Source organism: Aythya fuligula, chromosome 2 (genome assembly GCF_009819795.1).
Source record: "Aythya fuligula isolate bAytFul2 chromosome 2, bAytFul2.pri, whole genome shotgun sequence".
NCBI classification, from domain to species: Eukaryota; Metazoa; Chordata; class Aves; order Anseriformes; family Anatidae; genus Aythya; species Aythya fuligula.
This window is the reverse complement of record NC_045560.1, coordinates 24112405-24137672: the sequence shown is the minus strand read 5'-3', so window position 1 is coordinate 24137672 and position 25268 is coordinate 24112405. Positions and strand designations below refer to the sequence as shown.

At 38.1% G+C, this 25268-nt stretch overlaps 1 protein-coding gene across 6 annotated transcripts in view; it reads right to left on the bottom strand.

The window, feature by feature from the left end:
* CDK14 (cyclin dependent kinase 14) overlaps window positions 1–25268 on the bottom strand; it is a 328926-nt gene that overhangs the window by 75382 nt on the left and 228276 nt on the right. For all 6 annotated transcript variants that reach the window (XM_032181404.1, XM_032181407.1, XM_032181405.1 and 3 more), the window contains one exon: window positions 15885–15933. In XM_032181404.1, coding sequence (XP_032037295.1) covers window positions 15885–15933 — 49 coding nt within the window. The remainder of the gene's footprint in view (window positions 1–15884; window positions 15934–25268) is intronic.

Genomic DNA, 25268 nt, shown 5'->3' with positions numbered 1-25268 from the left:
AGGGGGAACAATGGCAAGGCCGGAGGATAAGGCAATGGCCCAGCTGAAGTGCATCTACACCAATGCACGCAGCATGGGTAACAAACAGGAGGAGCTGGAAGCCATCGTGCGGCAGGCAGGCTACGACTTGGTTGCCATCACGGAGACGTGGTGGGACCAGTCTCATGACTGGAGTGCTGCAATGCCTGGCTATAAGCTCTATAGAAGGGACAGGCAGCATAGAAGGGGTGGTGGTGTGGCTCTCTATATTAGAGAGTCTTTCGAGGTTGTAGAACTCGAGGTTGGGAATGACAAGGTCGAGTCCCTTTGGGTTAGGGTCGGCAGGGACAACAAGGCTAGTGTCCTGGTCGGGGTCTGCTATAGACCGCCGAACCAGGATGAGGAGACGGATGAGGAATTCTACAGGCAGCTGACAGAGGTTGCAAAATCATCAGCTCTTGTACTCGTGGGGGACTTCAACTTCCCTGACATATCCTGGAAGCACAACACAGCCCTGAGAAAGCAGTCTAGGAGGTTTCTGGAGAGCGTGGAAGATAGCTTCCTGACGCAGCTGGTTAGTGAGCCTACCAGGGGAGGTGCCCCGCTAGACCTTCTCTTCACAAACAGAGAAGGATTGGTGGAGGACGTGATCGTCGGGAGCTGTCTAGGGCAGAGTGACCACGCAATGGTGGAGTTCACTATTCTTGGCGAGGCCAGGAAGGGGACCAGTAAAACCGCTGTATTGGACTTTCGGAGGGCTGACTTTGAGCTGCTCAGGACACTGGTTGGTGGAGTCCCTTGGGAGGCGGTTCTGAAGGGCAGAGGGGTCCAGGAAGGCTGGGCGCTCTTCAAGAGGGAAGTCTTAATGGCGCAGGAACGGTGTGTTCTCACGTGCCCAAAGACGAGCTGGCGGGGAAGAAGACCGGCCTGGCTCAACAGAGAATTGTGGCTTGATCTTAGGAGGAAAAAGAGGGTTTATAAGCTTTGGAAAAGTGGGCAGGCCACTAAGGAGGACTTTAAAGAAGTAGCGAGGCTGTGCAGGGACAAAATTAGGAAGGCCAAAGCTCATCTGGAGCTCAATCTGGCTACTGCCGTTAAAGATAACAAAAAACGTTTCTATAAATACATCAACACAAAAAGGAGGACTAAGGAGAATCTCCATCCTTTACTGGATGCGGGGGGAAACTTAGTTACAAGAGATGAGGAAAAGGCGGAGGTGCTCAATGCCTTCTTTGCCTCAGTCTTTAGCGGCAATACCGGATGTTCTCTGGATACCCAGTACCCTGAGCTGGTGGAAGGGGATGGGGAGCAGGATGTGGCCCTCATTATCCATGAAGAACTGGTTGGTGACCTACTACGGCACTTAGATGTGCACAAGTCGATGGGGCCGGATGGGATCCACCCAAGGGTACTGAGGGAACTGGCAGAGGAGCTGGCCAAGCCACTGTCCATCATTTATCAACAGTCCTGGCTATCGGGGGAGGTCCCAATCGACTGGCGGCTAGCAAACGTGACGCCCATCTACGAGAAGGGCCGGAGGGCTGACCCAGGAAACTACAGGCCTGTCAGTTTGACCTCAGTGCCAGGAAAGCTCATGGAGCAGATCCTCCTGAGAGTCATCATGCAGCACTTGAAGGGGAAGCAGGCGATCAGGCCCAGTCAGCATGGCTTTATGAAAGGCAGGTCATGCCTGACGAACCTGATCTCCTTCTATGACAGAGTGACGCGCTGGGTGGATGAGGGAAAGGCTGTGGATGTGGTCTACCTTGACTTCAGCAAGGCTTTTGACACCGTCTCCCACAGCATTCTCCTCAAGAAACTGGCTGCTCTTGGCTTGGACTGGCGCACGCTTCGTTGGGTTAGAAACTGGCTGGATAGCCGGGCCCAAAGAGTCGTGGTGAATGGAGCCAAGTCCAGTTGGAGGCCAGTCACTAGTGGCGTCCCCCAGGGCTCGGTGCTGGGGCCGGTCCTCTTTAATATCTTCATCGATGATCTGGACGAGGGCATCGAGTGCACCCTCAGTAAGTTCGCAGATGACACCAAGTTAGGTGCGTGTGTCGATCTGCTTGAGGGTAGGAAAGCTCTGCAGGAGGATCTGGATAGGCTGGACCGATGGGCTGAGGTCAACTGCATGAAGTTCAACAAGGCCAAGTGCCGGGTCCTGCACCTGGGGCGCAATAACCCCAAGCAGAGCTACAGGCTGGGAGAGGAATGGTTGGAAAGCTGCCAGGCAGAGAAGGACCTGGGAGTGATGGTGGACAGTCGGCTGAATATGAGCCAGCAGTGTGCTCAGGTGGCCAAGAAGGCCAACGGCATCCTGGCTTGTATTAGGAACAGCGTGACCAGCAGGGCTAGGGAGGTGATCGTCCCCCTGTACTCAGCTCTGGTGAGGCCGCACCTCGAGTACTGTGTTCAGTTTTGGGCCCCTCGCTACAAGAAGGACATCGAGGTGCTTGAGCGGGTGCAGAGAAGGGCGACGAAGCTGGTGAGGGGCCTGGAGAACAAGTCCTACGAGGAGCGGCTGAGGGAGCTGGGCTTGTTCAGCCTGGAGAAGAGGAGGCTCAGGGGCGACCTTATCGCTCTTTTTAGGTACCTCAAGGGAGGCTGTAGCGAGGTGGGGGTTGGTCTGTTCTCCCACGTGCCTGGTGACAGGACGAGGGGGAATGGGCTTAAGTTGAGCCAGGGGAGTTTTAGGCTAGATGTTAGGAAGAACTTCTTCACTGAAAGGGTTGCGAGGCACTGGAACAGGCTGCCCAGGGAAGTGGTGGAGTCACCATCCTTGGAAGTCTTCAAAAGACGTTTAGATGTAGAGCTTAGGGATATGGTTTAGTGGAGGGCTGTTAGCGTTAGGTTGGAGGTTGGACTCGATGACCTTGAGGTCTCTTCCAACCTAGAAAATTCTGTGATTCTGTGATTCTGTGATTCTGTGAAGAGCATATGGGCAATATATTCAAAGCTATGCAGTCAAAAACACTTTATTACATATTATTACATATATATATATATATAGATAGATAGATATTATAAAGAACAAGCTGCACCTCCCTAACCCTCAGCTACCTGCTTCTGGTGACACTAGAAGAGATCACAGAATCAGGAAGCCACATTCACACCAACACCATTGAGCAGAAGGTGCCATTCCTTCTTCAAATTTACTCTCCTGATTTAGCACACTGCTATTTCTCCTTACACTACTGGAAATGCTTTCTAAAAGGAACGTTGGTAATCCTCCAGTAGGGAGAAGTTGGCGGATTGAAATTCCAGGGCCTGATATCGATACAGGCAGCAGTAATACTTGTTAAGAACAAATATGCATGTGCCAATACATTATACAAGTCTGAATTTAACTTTAAACTTGGGCAGGGAAAGACTGAGGATAATTATTAAAGAAGTGTTTCTTAGGCACAAAAGACCATTATAGAAGAAAACAGCGACCGCTCTTCAGTATGCAATTTGGAGAAAAACTGAACATAATTTTGAACTTGTTATTTTTTAAGTGAAACAGTACATATCCACATGTACCTGTATGGAAATATTTTTTAACTCAACAGCCTATGCCTTTTTAATTATAAACAGGTTGGAAATGACTGACCAACCCACAAATTCCATATATATTAGCTATCAATTACTGAAACATGTGGACTGTAAGTGCTTGCACTCACATATGTATGAGGATGCAATGCTATCTGACACTCAGAAATTGGCTTGCAGTAGGGAAGGACTCAATGCTGAACTATTTTTGCAAATCCTAACCTGTCAAAGTAGCATGAAAGAGATACAGCTAAGCAGGGAGTTACTGCTATTAAAACATAAATCAGCATAGGTGATTTAAGAACTAAAATCAAAACCGTTATCTATAACAGTGACCATTAAAGGTCAGATTTCCCAAAGAGCCAGCTATCACTAAAATTGACTGCCAGAAGAGCTCAAGCTAGTTCTAATGACCCAAAATAAGCAGGTGGATTTCCAAAAGAGTTTTACACATGTGGAAATGTGGAATCCATGGAGCTCTGCTACACAGCTGGTCATGTGTACTACCACCAAATCAGGACAAGCAGGTAAATATCTGGGTCCCATTTAGGGGCCTAAATGGATGTTATGCTTTGCTGGAAAGGAGGCAGATTTTAGGCATTCAAGGTAGACAAGGGCAAGTCTTAGCAGCTTCCACGCTGAGAACAAGAAGCTTGGAGAAAAGGACTACAAACAAGTGGTAAAAATGCACTGCCTGGGCACACAGCAATGTGATTCACAGAAAAGATGACAGCAGTTGCAAGTCTGTCAGAAGGATCCAGGGGATAGAAGAAGGACTAAATATGAATGAGAAAATAGTGGGAGCTTGGTGAAGGGAGAAGGGAAGAGGTCTAATTATGGAGGATTTTGAAAAGGGTAGAAGCTGCTCAAAAGTGACTGAATGAAACAGCCAGTGTTGGAAGGGGAGCTAAACAACACAGACACGCACACAAACAGATGGGTGTACAGGCTGTTTCTTATATGATTTGAAGAAGGGTGTTAGTCAGGAGAGGATATAGGAAGTGTATTATGATAATCAAGAAAAAATTGGATGTCAAGATCTGAATGACAGAGCTGATTGGGGAAGGAAAAAAGTATCTTGGCAATAATGTATAAAGCAGTCTGGATGCAGAGGATAAAGAAAGGAAAGATAAAAACACCCCGATGGCTTCAGGTCAAGGTGAGAAAGGATGGTAGCATTATAGAGAGAGGAATGTGGGAAAACTTCACTGGGAACAAGCTCAAATGTGCAAGGGGCAGGAAATATTAAGAATCTCACCATTGAAGCCTGTGCCAATGACAAGCAGGGCTAGGGAGAAAGCCTGACCATTCACTCAATTGCTGAGTGTTCCCACTGCTCCTTGGATAATTTTGACCCATGCCAACCAGCATGATCCAAAACCATTCCTGGGCATTGTTCACAGGGCAACCCATGCCAGGAACCATTCCAAACCTTTTTTGGAACATGCCAGCCTCCTATAAGTGGGGCACACAACACATTTTCTTCAAGCTTATGCTAGAAAATACAGTTCCTGTGGTCTGAAGCATGGTTCTTGGGCTATTCTGGAATTTTTGAATTCAAAACCTAATACCAAACAGCCCCAAAATAATAATTGCACCTCCAGCTGCATGGGAACCACATAAAACCCTCAGGAGATGCGTGCCCAAGCGTTACCTAGTACAGATGTAGCTAAGGTCTGCCACATGGCCTCAGGGCCAGAAGATAGTCCCTGGCTCTGCTTCAGTTAGCAGTAGAGACATAGGCTGTATCTGACAGAAAAATGATATTCACCAAACACTATCTGTCAACATCTCAGGAAAGATTCATGCCCTCATGGTTGCAGAATAAAGCTTGACTCAAGGGCACTTTAAGGATCAAATATGAAAGAAATAAAAGGAACAGAACACCCTAGTCCACAACAGTCATAATGCTGAAGGAAGGCCAGTAATATTCCGGGGCATGATTTTTTATATCAGGGTGGTAAAATTAGTTGGAGGAAGTAGAAAAAAGCTTTAAGATTGCTATAGAATCTAACCAAAGAAGGCAATTCAAAAAAGAACGGTCCATTCCTAACTTCTGTGTTCCTAAATAAAAGCAAACAATACATTTATGTATTAACAGATGTAAATACAAATCTTTTTTCCATTTAAATTCTTTGCAGTAAGATTCTGAGATTACAAATTCAGCATGGAAAATTAGAGCTTTTATTCATTTGTATTTTCACCCTCCTACTGCAGCAGTGATCATAAAACACACACAGCTGGCATCTTTATTATTTTATTCACTGAAGGATTTAGCTGGACAAACATCACAAAGATGGTGGCTGCTTTCATTGAATTTATGATCAAATATGCTTCAGCATAAGATCAACTCCGTAAGATCAATTATTATGAGATGTGAATAATTTAACAGAAAGTTGTCTATTTGTAAATCAGATCTTATGGATATAAATTCAGCTGAAGTAGCAGACAGTGGATATATACCATATTATACATTAAATTATTTAAAAGGATGCAGTTATTTTTTATTATCTTTTTTGTGATTTCATATCCACTGATAAACACCATAATTTACATTTTGGTATCCAGCAACCCACTAATTCAGACAAACAAAATTTCAAAATTTTATTTTAAACCTCATTTAAGTTTATCCTAATCAGAAAACAACTTAACAGCTTTAGTGAAATCTTTCAGAATTACAGAAAGCATTTCCTATATAGGCTTAATTTAAAAGAATACACGAACCACCATCACCCTCATTTTATGTTTTCTTTTCATAGATTCTCACCAGAGTCTGTTGTTCAGCCTAATACCAGGAGAGTTATAATAATTTTAGCGCAGATCATGTGCCTTAGGATATAGGATTGACTCAATGCCTAAAAGAAAAAGGTCAGTTCCCTTTGGAACCACTTGCCTCTTTGCCCTCCAGCAATGACAGGTGCACCAGTCCTATGCTGAGTCTCTTTATTCACAGCGTATTGCTGAAGATATATAATCTAACCTCTCCATTTTAATACAGCAGCAAGGATTATTATCTCCTATCTTCCCATTTTGACAATCAGGTCAAGCAGACACTGAACCTATATACATGCTGATTTGCCTGCAGCCAACATCTTTCACAAATTCTCAAACAATAGCTTCAAACTTTCTAAAATAAGCTTCTGAAAGACATCAATAAATTTAATTATGAAAACTGTTTAGCTAGCAAATAAGTCCAAGTTTTGAAGCAAATCAATGTTTTCCACTAGTCTCCTACAACACCGTATGTCTTTGTACCTTCAATTCAAAAACATTGCATGAAAAAGCAACAATTCTAGTTTCTTAGTCCTACATGGCAGGAAAGAAGTGCCACAACCAGAAACACAGGAAAGGAAGCAATGGGGAAGAGGCGTTTTAAGATTTTGTGGTCAAATTGCAAAAAATTTTGGGAGAACATCGCAGGAGATAGTGATGGAATGGTAATATCTGAATAGCTGTGATTACCATTCTACTGCACAAAAGGTGGTGTATCAAATCATCATAAAAGTCATTAAAATGAGTATTTTAAGTGAAGATACTTTGTGATGTTTTTACTAGTGCAGAAACCTTAACATAAGTCTTGGCTGGCAGTTGAGCCAAATAGCATGGGTTTTGAGATTGCCTTAAAGTATTTGCAGAGGTGGCAAAATCCTGTGGCATTATTGATATTATAGCACTTATTGCCTCTCTGCACTGTATCTCAAAATGATACAAATTTCTGAGACCCTAAGGTAAGAATCACAGAAACTGTTCAGTTGAAGAAAAATTATCTGTAACACATGACAATAAGCAGTTGAAAATGTCAACCCGCTTACACCAACGACAGTTGCTTTAGTGCTAAGCATTTTCAAATGCCAGTGCAATTCTTAAGATGCCTATCATTTTGGCATTCATTTTGGAAAAATCTTGTCTGTAGCGGACACACACAAATAATGCCATATCCAGCAGTAAGGTCTACTTCATTTACATTATTGACTTCAAAGTACGTCTTCAGTTCTTCAGGCCAATATTTTCAAAACACATCTCAGACTAAATTTTGTCAGCAATGTCATTTTCTGGAGAACAAAGATTTTAGCAGAGAGTCCAACAGTACAGAATTGTAGCAACAGGCCAGACTTAGAAATATGAGGATATAAAGATGCTTGGTGCCTCTGATCAGAACATATTAGACTTCAAACCAAGAAATGAACACAGACACTATGGCAACACATGAGTAACAGACTACCAAAAACATAATTCTGAGAAATTAATAAAATGTTGGCATGTAAAAATGCATAAGGAAAAGAAAAAATACACAACTGGAAACATCTGAAAAGAGTTGATCAGTAAGTACTCAAAAACGTTAATAAAGAACATACTTTGAAAAAAATCATACCTGGAAACACCAAATAAACATGTCTATCTGATATATGTCTCAATATCTTTAGGAATTCTTACAGAATTAGTAAGGATAGCAAACAAATGTAAGGCACCTTTTGTTTCTTTCTATGAAATACACAGAAGAACAGTTTGCTCTCTTTCTTCATTTCTCTTTACAGACATTGCTGTAGATAAGTGACATTAGCTAAATTTGCACTGCATTCTGAAGTATTTTACTAGAGAAAAAAATCCTTCCTTTCTTGTTTTTCAAATAAGGAAGAGAATTTTGACAAATATTTTGCTGGACATTGACATGCAATATAGTAGCAAAAGATAGACAATAAAAACAAAATACAGACACTATAGAAACAAAAACAGTTTTAGGGAGAAATGGCTTTGTAAACTCTTAGACAAAATGTTGATCAAAAGAACAGATTACTAATGAGCAAGATGAACTGATTATTTTTAAAAATTGACTTTATCTTTGGTGGAACAAAGTGACAGGAGACAGTGTTTGACGCAGTTTCTCTAAAAATCTTGCTCTGTAGACAAACTCAGAAGAGCTGGGATGTGATATACTATCTCATAGACAGAAAACTGGCTGACAGACCATAAGGAAAGGGTAATGATAAGTGGCAGTGTACTGAGTTGGAAGGGAAGTGTCCAGCTGTGTGCCAGAGGGATTAGTGTTAGTCACAGTTTTATTTAACATCTTTATTAATGAACTGGACTAACGGATATGCTGCATACTGAATCATTTCTTAGATGAAACTAAATGCTGAAGACACCAACAAAGCCAAAAAAATATAGTACAAAGAGGCTAATAGAAGTGAGATACATGGGCAGAAAATCTACACACAGGATAGAGGATAGATAACAATAAACAATTACTTCCAGGGAAAAATAACTGAAAATATGGATAGGTTCAGAGATAATAGGACAGATATAATGCCAAAAAACTCTAGTCCAATGCCAGAAATTGAATTAGTTGTTGCATAACAAAGAATAACCATATAATTTAGGGCTGTATTTTCACAGTTGTCACAGATAGGAAAGGTATAGGATGGTAACAATCTGATTATACTGAAGAAACAACCTAGAGTTGGTAGAATACAGAAAAAAAAAGCGTCATATTAGAGAGGACAAAGGCTTTTGTTGTCCAGTTAGGAGGTTTATTATTATTTTTAACTGGGCCAGGAGGATGTAACACAATACATAAAGCCTATCAGCATCACAAAAGAGGGGGAATTAAGGGAGAAGCAAAAATAAATTGAATATCAGGATAAGCATTATGACAATGAGGTCTGTTAGGCTGAGGAATAATCTCCATCAAATGTACAGAAGCTGTAACATTTGAGTAATTTACAATTAGAATGAAAGAAGCATTCAAATATAAAGATTTTTTCATCTTGGCAGAGGTATAAATAGAGAAACTCTATCTGTCTTTCTCAGTCATTCGTTTCAATCAGTGTAATACAATTCATAACCATAAAGCTCACAAGACATACAGTGCATTTCAGATATGGAACTTAACACTCCTGAGCCAGGCTGGGAACTCTGACTTCTGCACTTGAGCCCCTTTATGATGCCAGAATCATAACAAATTGCATTGAGTGCAATGCATAGTAACAGACACAAAAAAAGACACGTAAGTGTAAACAAGCAACTTCATCCCCCCTGAAATTAATTTAATAAACCCCGCTAGTTAGTGCAATAAACAAACCAAAAAAATAGCGTTAGGAAAATGTAACAAAAATTCCCCGCTGCTGAGGGTCTCTAACACTAGAGGAGCGACTGCTGGGTCAGCTCAAGCGCTCCTCCTAGCGCAGAGAGCTCCGCAGTGCTCCGGCTGGAGCCCACCCCACAGCACCCTCCTGCTGGCCTCCTCTGCCAGGCTCTGCCTAGTCCCAGACTGTGGCTGCTGCACAGAAAGGGTCAATCGGCATGCTATCACATCCCGGAGAATTTATTTATTTATTTAACAAAATAGCATAATAAATTTACTACCTGTGAAATGACTTTTTTTTTTTTTTTTTTTTTTTTTGCATCCCATATTAACATAGGTTTTGCCACGGTATGCTTCCTAAAGTCCCTCGGGGATAAGATAATGACTGATAAAGGGGGTATTTATGAGAAACATGAAACATAATAGGAAATGGAAAAAAAAAAAAAAAAAAGTACAGCAATATCACACCAACCAAATCATCAGGAGACAGAGGCAGGTTTATATGCCTCTAAATCACAAATACTTCTACAAAATCTTCTCTTTTTGTGCCTGGTTTCCATCCTCACACCTCCTCTCAGCTTGGTTCCTGATCATTCCTTAAATGCAAACAAGGAGACAGCCCCAGCATAACTGCAGGACATGCTCCAACTGCACGGGCGTGTAGATATATAAACCAGCCTGGACCAGAATGCACCCCAACTTTTGCACAGGCACAGTTTTAAACCATTATTGCTTGTTTTTGTCTATCAGAAAGGTTTTCCTAACAACACTGGACAGTTTTTTTGCTCCTGCTGTGCTTGAGATCTTGAATATTTTTCTGGCAGCACTACAGACTCCACTGCAATGAACAATGCTGCTTATGGGGCATGGGGTGAACGAGATAAAAATGACAATGAGAAGAGAGTTTTGTCTTTACTCAGAACCTCACTAAGGCAAAGATTGCCTCAAAAAAGCAAAGCAAACTAGCAAAAAAAAAAAAAAAAAGAATGTTCCCAAATCTCAGCTCTTAACAATTCCAAAGTCTACGTCAGGCTTGAAATGAAATACAGATTCAAAGCAAATGCACTCATTTCTTTTCACTCACTGCTTTCTTCAGGAAGTTTTCACAGAATAACAGTCCCAAAATAGGCAAGCCCATCCTGGAATGTAACTTTCAAACAGTGTATCCTCCAGAAGAGAGGTCTCAAGCACAGAGGCCATTTTGTTGGAGGATGAAATCCTCAGCAGTGGGACTAGCTGGGAGAATAAAGTCTTATTTATATAATAAATACAGCCATTTGGGGGAATTATGAAGTAGCAGTCCTATTTATGCAGAGCAGAATTTGTTTTCAGTTGCACCTTTTCTTTCTAACCTAATTTCTCACAATGAAACCCATTATGACAGAAGGATCTGAAAAAGCTTTTTATGTCCTACCAAATATACCCAAGGATAATTAGTTCTCTTTTGTCATTCTTCTGGAAGTTGTTTTTTTTTTTTTTGTTTTTTTTTTTTTTAATTGTGGAAAGGCTTTTGCAAATTGAAAAAGGTTGCATTCCATTCTGAAGGTGGAGCTGTTCTTGGTTTTTATTGTTTAGATGTAATTCAACAGATTTTTTTTTATAATTTTTTTTTAAGGTGAAAACATAATTCACTGTGAGCTCTATAGGAAGATCACATTACTGCATCTTAATTATTTTTGGGCCAGTATTTTGTAAACACATTCCACAATGTTAGGTCATGCAATGTACATGAAGCTTCATATTAGAGAGAAGCAAATGTCAATGCAAGTTTTGTTTCCAAAAAAATGTTGGAATACTTCCAACATCATATGAATTTTCCACAAAACTTATAAATCACATCTTACCTAGTAAATACTATCTTTATAATTTTCAGATATTTTCACAGTCAGTGAGAAAATTCAGTCTCAAAAGGATTTAATGCACTCTGAGTGACAGTTATATTACTTCCCTCAAACACTTCCCAAAAGTAGGATTAAATGTTGACCTATTCCATTTAGGGGATTTTAGGAATCTGACTCCTTATATAGTAAGTGTGGGTTTCACTTTGACATTACTCTTACATTCCACATTTTTTGCTAATTTTCAGTGAGACTGAAAATTAAAGAGCCACTAGATTGTGTGCATCATTGTTCCATGGCCCAGCTCTGGCTTTACACTTCACATCTTGTGGAAGCTGGTGTAAGCAATCAGGTGCGATTATTTTGTCTCCAATCTACCAGCTATGGCCTTCTGGGAGGTCTTGGATTTGTTGTGGATTTTTTTTATTTTTATTTTTTGTTTCTCTACCTTATGTACATGAAAAGCAGGTTCTACGAAGGTTGGATGTGCATTATCCTTCCTTCTAGTAACTTATCCTTACATACATTATAACTTATATTTTGAAAGTCTCTTTGAAGACTTCTAAACCCATATTCTTCTATGTCATGGCCTCAAAAGATAGACACAAACAAGATAAAGGGGTAGACTGTGCTTAGTTTTGAAAACGCAGTAACTGGTGAAAACTTCCTTGCATTCAGAAAGTTGAAGATGTTATCTCCTGATTTGGGAGCACCATGTTCAATCATTGCACTGTTTTAGAGTTTCTAAGGCAGTTTTCTCTGTGACAAATTCCTTAATATCTTTGTACTCAATCCCCACAATAAATGCAGTAGCAGGCAGGACTTCACCTCAGAGAAGCACTGTGAAGATAAATATATTCACCATTGGAATACAGTTACAGATAGGAGCTGTTGAAACTGTTCAGAAGAGTTTCTATTGCTTCCGTCTGTTTGTAAGCCTGAGGGGTGCAGAGTTGAGCAGTCATGGATTGCCACAGCCCTGTCCCTGACTGTCATGCACCTGCATTGGGCAGAAAGATTTACTGCAGCTTGATCCTGCAGAGATTCATGGCTGCATTAATGGTAAACCATTTCTAGACAATCTTTTCTCTTCATCTAAAAATATTGTTTAAATATATAGTTGCATACTTACAAAAGTCATTCTGGTATATACCTTAGAATATATCCATAAAACATTTACTTAACACTGTATAGTGATTGCCCCAGAGATTTTCTAAAATACTTTCCTGTTGCAAAGGCCAATGTCCATGCCAACCTTGAATAGCAAGAACTTATCTCACTGAAATTAGTAAGTGTATACATCAAATCTGAAGTTTAAGCACACATGCAAAACCTTCCAAGACCATTAATATTGTTCTTTGAAGTGTATCTTTCAAAGGTATAAGCCAACAAGAGAAAGTATCTTTGTAATAATACCAACATATGTTTTTCTTCATGTTTTAGGTCTCACACTTATCCCAACTGTCCTTAAAACAACTCTATTTTAAATGGGACATCTTTGCATCATCACATCTTCTACATATTAAATCAGGATGTTAAAAGTGTATATATATATACACACACACATATATATGTATACATATATATATATATTTTAGATTAGATATTGCTGCTAATTGAAACATCCTAATAAAGAAAAAAATCTCAAGTATGAATCAGTCTGTTCACATATTAAGTTTATAGTTGAATTATAAAGCCTTGGGAATATGCTGTCTATAACAGAAATGTTTATACATCCTTAACTACAGTTGTGCAAGCAACAGTACTCTAATATAGCACACAGATAAAGACTTACAATAGGAAAAAAAAATCCTTTACATTCTGAATGTAAATCATACATAATTAGGGGGCACTAAATATTTTGTATTATAGTAGAACTGCACATATGGAGCAGCGAACTCCGTGCATTGTTATTGCTTTCAGTCTTTCGATTCCTTCATTTATGCTGAAAAATTGCAAATCCTTTATGCATGGAACATTGCAAATGTGTAAATTTGAAGGGGTTTCTTAGAAATGAAAAAGCTCTGGTCTTCTTTGAATCAGTCTGTGGTGTGATCTGTGGTGTGGTGTCAGTTATGAAGTCTCGGAGACTGAGGAGTTGTTTTAAGCAAACTGAGCTTTGTTCCTTTTTGGTATTTTAAGAAAACAGAAATTTCATGCAACGTTCTTAAAAGAAATGTGAGGTATCAGCTTTTAAAATTCAAATCTATTGTTGCCCTGATTCATATACAGGAGATACTGCTAGGTCTAATTGCTGTTAAAATATGGAAAAACAGTCAGCTCGCTCCTGCAGAATGGATGGAATAGTGTGCCAGTATCTATTCACATTACTCACGTATATATATGCCCCCAAGCAAACACATTCACATCAGTATTAGTTTCCTTGTCCCTCTTTCCCAATCCAAATCTAATTGCCTGTGTTGTAATATAATTGCCTTTTCCAAGCTTTTGGATTTCATTAACTACTTTCAAAGAAACGATGAACTTGCAAGTTTGTTCCTTGTTAAAGGACAGAAAATAGATGATTTTATTAACTTTTTAAAATGAAAGCTGTGACTTTCAGGGAATTACATCATTCCAAGCAGCTAGACTGAGGTAGAGTCAAACACTGCAAGATGCCTGCAATGATCACTAGAACTGATGAAATTGCTTTGAAATCTTCACAAAAACTAACTACAAGAGTAGCTAATCCTTCTATTGCTCCTTCTATAGTAAACAGGACAGTAAACATCTTCTATAGTAAACAGCCTCTTCTACAAAGGTCACCTAATAAGGTGTCAGGAAATTCTCTACAGGCTATTGAAAGTTATTTGACTTAGGTAGGTTGATGACACTCAACCTTCAAGAAGGTCTGTACTGGCTTCAGTTCTGCTAACATTGTCTCCCCCATTACAGGAATCAGAAAGAACTCCTAATGAAGGATTCTGTAGTAATGCAGAAGAAGCTATGTGGTCATGACAGTCACCTGACACTGTAGAAATGAAGGTTCTGACTCAACAGGTGTAGATTTGATGGTATCACATCCAACAACTAGTTATAGCAATGATCCTGGTACATTAAGAGATTTCTCCTTTCTCATTTAACCATAATTTCAAAAGTTTTGTTGTTGTTTTTAAATGAAGTATGCCTTTCCGGTTAAGTCCAACACGTTGAACCAAATTGGGATGGGAAGGAGCAGATGTAGAAGGAATAACAGAACGGCAAAGTGAGCATAAACCTAATTACATCTTGGGCAAATGACTGTGCTATGAATTTCAGAGCTGTACACACACACACTAGTTTTAATAAATTACGGTATTGAAAAAGAATTTGGACTTTTACTCTACTAGTAACCATTTTTCCCTTTTAACAAGGATGCTCTTTCACCAAAATATTTAATTTCTTCAACTTCAGTGGTAAACACTGAGGAGGAGATGCTTCAGACTCCTGTTGATTTATCTCTTTGAACTTCCTGGTAAACTACCAACAAGACAGCCAGTTGGTACCAACAGTAAAATTCGGAATGAGTACCAGAAACAAACAAACAAACAAAAAACGGTAATGCTGTTGCAGCAAAGGCTTAGCCCTGTTCAAAAAAAAAAAAATAATAATAATAATAATAATGGTCAAAACAAGGTAGACAAAATTCTAAGATATTTTTTCTAGCCAGACAAATTGTTGAAACAACTGTTTATCCTACTTATCCAACTGATACTGTGTATGATTTCTTCAAGTAAGTTAATATGTTCAAATATGTTTCTTCAAATATGTTAATCACTCAAGACAGTGCTGCCCAAATATTCTGCCTGCACAGAAACTTCATATGCTGAGAAACCTTCTATTAAGTTTACACAGATGGTTGGCTAGGCATTCCTGGTTTAGTAGGCAACCTTTCTAGATTTTGAGCACAATACATTTATATTTTACTCCATCTGATATATATATATGTGTCAAGTATCAGGAAACATTAAAAGGAAAAAAAATAAGGTGAATTCACATTGACTTTTTCAGTCAAGATAATTAAAATATACAATATGGTTGTTAGCTCACAGGAATGAGCAGATGGACCTTGCAACAGGGGACAACTATTTGGAAACAACATTGCATTCAAAGTTGATTAGAAACAGATTATTTAAAAGTCTCTTAACCTCTATACTTGAACAAAGAAAACAAGATTCAAAACTGATGGTCTAAAGTAATACTATAACATGTTTCGGTGAGTTCGATATTCTTGCCAACTGAGATCCACCCCCAAGAATAAAACTGTATGCTCTGCAGTTTCTATCTATTTACAGAAAGCTAGCAATTCACAAAACATTCAAAGTTGAGAGACATGGAAAAGAACAATACTTTTACTGTAATTAAAATGGTTAAAGTCATTTTAAGTTATGATAACTAGAAGTTGGCATTCCTTAAGAATAAAAAGCAATAAAATAATTAATAATAAATAAATAAATAAATAAATAAAGACTTACTTATTCCATGCTTGTCTAAGGTTTTTAGGGCTGTACTGTGTAAACCGTTCTGAAAAAAAAAAAAAAAAAAAAAAAAGAGAGAGAAGAGAAACGTTCAATTATTTATCCTAAAACCAGGATTCTTTTTTCAAAATTATTTATTTACTCTCAATTTTCATCATTTTTATGTAAGCACTGCAGCTCAAGTCCCAAGACAGGGCATGAAAAACAGCATAGGAGCAAATACCATGGAAACACAAACAAAATACTTGTAAACAAACAAACAAACAAAAAACAATAAAGACAAAAAGGCATTGTGGTAAAAAACTCACTTACCACAGCATCACCAGAAAAGGTAATTTTTACAGTATTTTTTAAATACTTTCGACTGCTAGGGAAAAATAGATGCCTAAAATCTACAATTAATTTATGTTTTCCTTATCACAAATACAATTCTCTGTAACCTCACTGTCACTTTTCCCAGGAGGTGTAAGAGTAAGTGGGGATCTGTGTGGCACTTAGGGAGGCAGAAAACATGAGAGCTACATAAGAGTTCATTATCTAAAGAACATATAACAGATAGTCAACAGAAGTAACAAAGTATATGGGGAGCTCATTTCACCAAACATTGTTCTTAAGTTCAGATATAAGCACTTTCCCTCCCAGATCCAAGAAGATGCTTGCTCTGCATTAGGACTCTTGTTGGCAGAGAATGATGCTATGAAAACTGCTCCAAAAATGAAGAGCTCATACTCTGTTAGTCCTTTGAACAGGACATATGTGCAACTCAGGAAGGAACAAATGTTATCTGTCTGGAAAAATATAAAAATATTTTCCACAAATCCTCATCGCACCAAAATCCTACCATGTAGCCTGGTACTCACCATGGCCATCTAACCTAGTGTGATGGCATTAGTTGCTGTGAAGAAATGCTAAATTTGCTAAACGTCCCCCATAAAACCACAGAAATATTTAATTTTTTCTCCACTTCACTCACAAGAATGTCAGTTAATAGATGTACTGTAGTTATCCTATACTGAAACCAGGATAAACATTATGTTTACATGTATATGTACACACAGTACACACAGTATGTATACACCAGTTTTGTTGTTGTTGTTTTTGCTTTTGTTTTGGGGGTGGGGAGGTGGGGAGTGTGTGTGTGTGTGTGTGTTCAATTCCTGTATTTGTATACTTCACTTAAGGCAATATAGTTGGTTTCAAAGATGCAACAAAGCAACAACCTATGGCATATTCAAAAACCTAGTGTCATTGTGGATGATTTTGCTTCTTATGCATATTTTCTTTTCGTATCTAAAAAAATGTATGCGAAAACTTCAACTCTCATTGACTTTGTTATCAGAAGTTTTTGACAAATTGCAGACCTGCAGACTTTGAGGGCCACTACACATTTAGAAAAGTTGTTGCTTTAATCATACTGATTCAGTTAAAGCAATGAAATCACTCCATATTAGATATATCTGACAAGTGAACTGGGAAGTGGAAGCTACATCACCATAACCAATTTAAACACTGATATAAAACATAAATGTAATTTCTGTAATATTGTATCTAAATTTATGCAAATAGACTTAAGCATACCATTAAAGACTTTTAGGTATAGATGAACGTATAAAACAAAAGTTTGAAAGGCTTTCAGTTTTTGTATTGCCAACAAAAAGTTGCTGCACTTGGAAAATATGTGACTATTATAGATAACCATTAAAGCAGCACCTAGTCAGCTTCCCTATGTTAATTTCACTATGAAACAAATGAAGTTCTTTAGTTAAAAAGAGACAACTCTCAGTGACTCTCAGATGTGCTGTCATTACACTACATTAGAATGTAACTAAAACTATTTGGTTGAATCACACCTGAAGCATCCAGATTAAAACTACAGGAAATGCAAATTTCTTTTTATCCCTGTTACACAATGCATATACTACAGGTATGACAATTCCTAAGGGCAGATCTTTAAAGCAAATGAGCAAAGTAGTCAGGATCATTACTAGATGCAACCACAATTCGGTACCAGTAATGTGGCATAGGACTTGTTGCCTATCACTGCGTTTACAGATCTAGGACCACAAACCTCAGGACTGAATTAGTTGTCCTGTGGTGAGTAGTTTAAGCATCATGATGGCATTGAGGACATGATCCAAACTTACAAGAGCGAGGGGCATTACAGTTGAAATTTTATCTGTTGTTTACTGATTCAGCTTCTGCTCTCCAGAGAAGTCTGAGCTCCACAAAGGTCAACAGACGACTTGCACTGGCCTGAGAAGGACCTGAACAAACCCTTGAATTTAAGTTTACAAATGGGAATTACAAATGTATGTGCAATCAGATAAAATACATACCCATAAAAACTACAAGAAAATGAAGACATTCTATACTTTATAAGTAAATAGTCCAATCACAACACCGTGCATTCCTTTGCGACAAAGGACAGAAAAATTACCTGCAGCTAGACAGCACTGTATTCCAATGAGGTTGAGATACACATGGAAGTTTGGCTAATAAGGGTGCAGAAAAGCACTATGTGGAAAGAGAATTGAACTGACCTGAAGCATTGCTGAAAAGCTAACCTAAATCTATGGAAAGACAGATCTTGATTTTACCCCTCATTTAGGTTTGGCCAGATACTAAGCTGGTTCAAATTGGCACAGTAACCCTGATTTCAACAGAGTTACATCCACTTAAATATTTGAGAAATATCATATCCAACATTATTTCTTCAAAGCACTGTCAGAAATTCTTTCTAATCAATTTAACCTATGAAACACCTGTTAAACGTGGTGTCAGCTACTTGGCCAAATTGCTCTAAGACCTTAATGTCCAAAGATCTGCTTCAGTTCTGCAAGAAAATTAAAAAAACATTGCTATGCCAGATGAGTTTTTACTAAAAAAGGGAAACATTGGAATCAGTTATGTAAATGCTGCTATAAAGAACATGCATAATCAAAATGAATAATCTCAAAGTGATCTTCCTTCTTCCCCTGCCTGCTGCCCTGCTCTAAACCTCTTTTTAAATAAGTATCTTTTTCATCATATGTATCAGGCAATGAGTAGAAGAACTAGGGGAAAATCACAGTAAGGGTGAAGTCCTTTCTATCAAGAGACAAATTTTAGTCCTGAGTCCTTAATTTCAAACTTATTTAATTTGCCTTGTGACTGGAGATCATGCTTCTCCTAACCACTGATGTGAACTCTTTTCCCTTTACTCCAAGCAGATTAGAGGATGCTCTCTTTAAATTCTGGAAGGAAAACCCATCAATACAGTTCTCATTTTTCTACACAAATTTTTGGACATGCCTCCAACCAGAAGCTTGTTAACCTTCACAGACTAGATGGGACTACTGTGGGTAATTAAGCCAGTCTCATGAACATCCCAGCCCTTAGTACTTTTCTGAATTAATCCTTCTTCAGAGAATAAAACCAAAATAACACAACCAGCTGATTCTGATTTTAGAGCTGTCAGAATTGAAAAGCTACAACAATCTTGTCCTCAAGTTTCTCCATCATGATCTATTTTTTTAAGTCCTGAATTGTGTCAACACAATATAATGTACCTATGAACACCAATCTGATAGTCAGAGGCAATAAAGAGGTAAAATGACCTCCTCCTCACTTTTATCTGTGAAACTCCTGTTTGTGTCCAATTAATGATAATTGGAATTCAGTCTCACAATTACATCTCTAAGTTTTCCTCTGAGTTTTTTTTCAGAGTGAATTACTCACACACTAATATGGATTCCCCTGCTCTTTATTACTGATGAATTTAACACAAACAAATCTAAAGCTACACACATGTGACTGTGACTAACTGCATGAAATTATATTTTACAATATTTTCAAGTATATAGTTTTGGTATTTATTTTCCAGATGCTCCCATTGATTTGACCATAAAAATTAGTAACATCAGCAGTAGATCTTGACTGTTTGTGAGATCCTGTAATACTGCAGAACTACCTTGAATGCTCCTCAAAAACAAAAAAAAAAAAAGAAAAAAAAAGAGGAGAAATCTTTGCCTTATGAAAAGCAGCAGCATAGGTGGTCCAAATCTTAGTCCAACCATATGGAAAGAACCCTGCGTAGCTAAAATGTACTGCCACTCCTGCAGAACTGAAAAGCAAATGGGCACAAGCAAGAATTTCATACACATATTCACATCATCACTCAACCATGTAGCCATGCTTCAGTACATACAAATAACTGCCAAGTATGCAGAGCTCACCATCTTTATGTATATGCCCAGTCTCTACATCTAGATTAAAGAAACCTGAAAAACTGTACAGATTAAGACTTGGTTAACAGATTAAGATTTGGTTTAAGGTATATTTTGAATCTTTGTAGTTCAAACATTTTCTGATTATTTTTACTAAATATGCTTATTTTAAACAAAAACATTGGAAGACTGACATGGCAAGCTTATCTGAAATTTGAAGTAAAAATCATGATTTTAATTTATGCAAGCAAATAATTGCAGATCTTTTGGGAACAAATTCAGGAAACAAACCTTGATCTTCTGAATTTTATCCCACATATATATTGTCCGTCTCACTAGCTATCATGTTCTCACTGTTACGGAGATTGCTATTCACTTGGGTGTTGAATTTCACTAGCCAAAGGTAATTTTTCATTATGTGTAATGAAAGAAAGGAGACTTCACTTTTTCTTTATATCTCGCAGCACCTAAACCTGTTTTACCATTTGCTTCTTAGAAGACCAGTTTAGCTAAATCTTGATTCAAGTGGTGTGTTCATAATCAAATGCTGTCTAAAGAGATCTCTACATAGGACCACATAAATGAACAAAAATATAGTATTAATATTCCTTAGTGGAAAGAAGTACCAATCACACAATCTTCCTGTAGCATACCATTTACTCTTAAGATGGTTTATAACAGCATAGACAAAGAGTATGCTAGTGTACTACATCTGCGTCTCCAGAAGACCAGCCTCGGAGCCAACAGTTACTGTTCTGCGGGGCACCACAACTGACCCACTCAGAGATGCTGGGTACAGTTACACAAGGTAGTTTTGTATAGTTTATTCTACACAACTTATTCTTCTGACAGTGAACAGGTTTTATTTTATTTTATTATTATTAATATTATTATTCCAGACCTTATAGCATAGCTTACTCAATGCCTGTTGTGCAATGGAGGATTTTAAAACTATGCCCCACAAAGAGGAGCATCAGTGAAACTACTGGAAGAAATAACTACAAAATGGAAGCAGAAGTGAGCAGCCAGAGGTAGGAGAGGGAAGAAGTTTCTTCTGCTGGTTTGTTTGACAAGCCTGATGCATCAGAATGTATGCCCTTAGAGCAACTGCTCTTAAATAGTACTCAGCTTGAAGACATAGAAAAGAAAAAAGAAAGCACATGCCAGAAAGCTCATCCATTATACCCAGCTGTATTAACTGGTCTTAGAAACAGTGGCATTTCTACAAAGCTTGCCTCTTATTTCCTTTAGACAACTCCTGCACAGCAACTCTGTTATATATGCATACTTGTGTGCCCACATATATACCTATACGCTCTCCACTGCAAACATCATTATCTGCCTGATAAATATGCTCCATCTGACAGCCTTGCATCAAGGACAGGTTCAAACAGAAGAGAATTTCAGCAGAACTCACTAGTGAGCTTATTAGCAGACCACGGAAGAATTATTGGTTTGCTGTGAGAACTGAAAAAATAAGCACTTGCATTTTAAGTAACATAAAATACCATTAGGTTTTATTCTCCTTTATCTGTCAGAAAAACACGTGAACTATTACACCTTTTGCACATTTGCCTTGAAAGAACCTAGAAGAGGTAAGAAGAGCTACATAAGGAATTAGAAGCAGACTACATTTTGATTTTTAGCTCCTTTTTAACACTACTGATAATCAGCTTCTTGTCTAAACCAAAGAACTTAAAATACAGTTTGACTTCAAGGCATTTTTTATGTTGCTAATCAAAACATGCTGGCTAATATGCATTCCTTGATTAATGTTCTTCTCTATTTAAAACCAAATGTGATTAGCTTAAATGCAAATATTTAAACATCACTATAATTAATATTTTGAAAAGTCTAATGCACAATTTCTTTAAATGGGTTTTCTTTATATTTCTTTAAATTAAATGTCTAAAGTGACTGTCACTGTATTGTGATATGGAACACTCAGATATGCTATTGTTACTGAAGATTTGATCCTAAAAATATGAATGTTATGTTAGCTTAAGACACAAAGACAAGCCTTCATGCTGACAAGCAAAATTTTCAAGCCCTATTTGCAGCACTAATTTGCAATTAGAATTTTTACTGAAGACCATTCAAAACTGGGGTTTTATCACAATCATTAGTTAAACTTGGCTTTTTTTGTATGTGAAACATCTTGAGAAAAATAACCTCTATTCCCATCACTCCTCCTCTCCACCTCTCCCTTCCAACAGCTTTAGCAGAGCACATGTTGTGCAAAGAGGAGGGAGAAAAGCTATTTCTAGTATCTCTGCTAAATATGAACAGAAAATGTAGTTATATTAGCTTGCATTGTCCAAAGCACTGGACTACATTACAGTGTAGCACTGGACTACATTACATTCAATGGCTCTACCCTTTAGCAGTGTTCACACAGGCTCCCTTGCATATGTACAAGTTACTTTAACTTTTCAGTTTGATCAGTTTTATTTAAAGAGTGATGAAAAAACTGACAACTCTGCTTCTCTTGGGTTGTGGATACCAGAGACTTGAGGAAACACTGCATATTACAGTTTAGCCAAAACTGAAAAAAAAAAAAAAAAGGAAAAATTTGAAATTATTTCTCCTTTTCAAATTCCTCTCTGAGTCAAGTACTCAAATTCCTTCAGACTACATCTATAGCAGTAAGTTAAATGTGCCTGGGACTGTTGTCTGGCCAAATTACCACCACTGTCCTGTGTCCATACAACCACAGCACACTCCCAATTATGCCTTCCAATATATGTGTGAGGCATACTCCTTACTGGGAACTGTCCCTAGTCCATGCTAACTTAAAACATGTCTGGGAATTAATTAGTTTGAAGTTGTCATGAGCTAAATGCAAGCCAGAGACTTCTCTAACAGTAGAGACTCCCACTTTGCCTGGGAACACTTGTCATCAGTCTAGATGCAAACAGACAAGATATTGATTCAGTGTGTAACAAAATGTTGACAGCCTTTGGTGAAACTCTGTAGGAAAAACAGTTATGCAAGTTTGAAAAGCCATATGTGCTCATATACAGTATTTGCATGGATTTGTGTCAGAAGAGTTTATTCTCTTAATCCATCCCTATTCTAGATGAAAACTTAATCTTTGGTTGCAAATCAGCTGTGAAGATGCAGGTAGATAGATCATATTTATAAACCAAATCTATATTTATTGATCACCTGTGAAGCAAATCAGAATTCCTCAGTCAGAACACCGACTCTGCAGTGGTTTTGTCAGGTACATACTCAGGATTTTTTTAATAAATCTACGAAGTACCTGTCAGTCTCTGGCTGACTCCAAATTATGCAGTATTTCCTATGAATGTTGTTTTCCCTCCCTGGTTTCTTTTGGTCTTTTGCTGTCTCCTTAAGGAGAGTCTCTTTCTTTTAACTCTTTTCACCCTCATCTTATGGATTCGCTTTTAAAAACAGTGCTTAGTGGATGTTTCCATTGTCTCATAAAAGGACACAGGTATATTACTTTTTATTACATCTGATAGTCTGTTGAACAACTGAGTGAGATTCAGGCTCCCACACCATCAGCCTATGATGAAATACTTAACTTTCTTTCACCTAGAAACAGCAATGTATGGAAACTGAGGCACACTGAACATTGCAAACCATTCTCATATTTTCTCTACCTTACTTGTTATCAAGTTATTTCTTCTCCTTGACAGTTAACATCTCTTAATGTCCACCATCACCTCATTTATCTTCTGTTCTGATCACATCTTACCTTCTCCCCCTTTGCTCATTGACAGTATCTTCTGACAAATATCTATTTAACTTCCCAGGACAGAGGTTACACAGTGGCCATCCCAGACATTAATTGAGAATGTAGGAAAACCAGAAACTTAAGTGCAGATGTTGATATAAAAGGCTTATCTTGCTCAATTATTTGGACAGGACTCTGAATCCAGGAGATATGTCTGGAGCAGAGGACAACTCCAAACTAAAATAAATGAAAGATCTAATGAAGATGGAGAGAATAATACACAGAAATGAGGAATACTCAGACATGAGACTAGTAAGGAAGGAGCTTGCTTTGGAATACTGCTTTATCTCTACTCATGCAGACATAATAACTGCATACTTCCATTTTGTTCTTGGAGACATTGCTCCAGCAATACAATCAGTGGTTGAATCTGTTTTAGAGCAGCAAATCTACATATTTCTTAAAGTACTGTAACAAAATATTAATATTGAAGATCTGCTCTCCAAGTCATGTGTCAGAGAACAATTTTTATCATTTAAAGTGTCTCTGACCAATAACCTCTCGCATAGGGCTTCTAAGCTGAATGAAGACTCAAAAGTTTATTGAAACTAACTTAGAATCACAGAATCGTTTAGGTTGGAAAGACCTCCAAGATCATCAAGTTCAACTTTGTCATAATTTACTCAAACTGCCTTCTATTTGAGAGCAGATAAGTTATTTTCACAGTGAGCCTGAATGGCTGGGTTTCTTTGTCTGAACACATGAAGTCACTTTCAAGATTACAGCAGTCATGACAGCTTCAAAGTGAATCACAGAAGTAACCCTGACTTTTGACATATTTCAGGATTTTAAAATGCATATTTTAGATCATCCATGGAAGTAATTTACTAAGCAGGACATGTGTGCATGTGTATTTGTGTGCACGTGAATATACACATCTGCAAACTGTGAGGGCTGAGGCACAAAGAAATCTCAAAGAATTGGCCAACTTTTAGAATTAAGTATCTCCTGTATTACTTCCAGTATTTGTGAGATGGACAACAATCAAAGATCTCAAAGCAGGCAGGTAAAATATGAGTTATTTTCTTATTTTGTTAATGGCAAAACAAATTATGCCATTTTATTTTCAGTTTCAGGCTGTAAAAATTACTGAAGTTAGGAGTTTAGCTCATGTAGAACTACCCATAGCTACCCTTAGAAATGCATCTGTAATTCAGCATCAGAAAACTTCTTACATATCAAGATGTCAGAGGTCATCATTTATGCACTGGCTGCTTCCCAGAATAATCAGACCTTTGGCCATTCTAGTGCAGAAGTAACTAATGCCATGTTTTTCAGTCATTACTTGTTTCTTCAAGTAAAATGTGATTAGTTCCCTGCAGCAGTGGAGTGTGTCCTATCAAATCACAGCATGAAAATTAGTTATTTAAATCTATGCAAACAGGAAATACAATGACATTTTGTTTCTGCTCT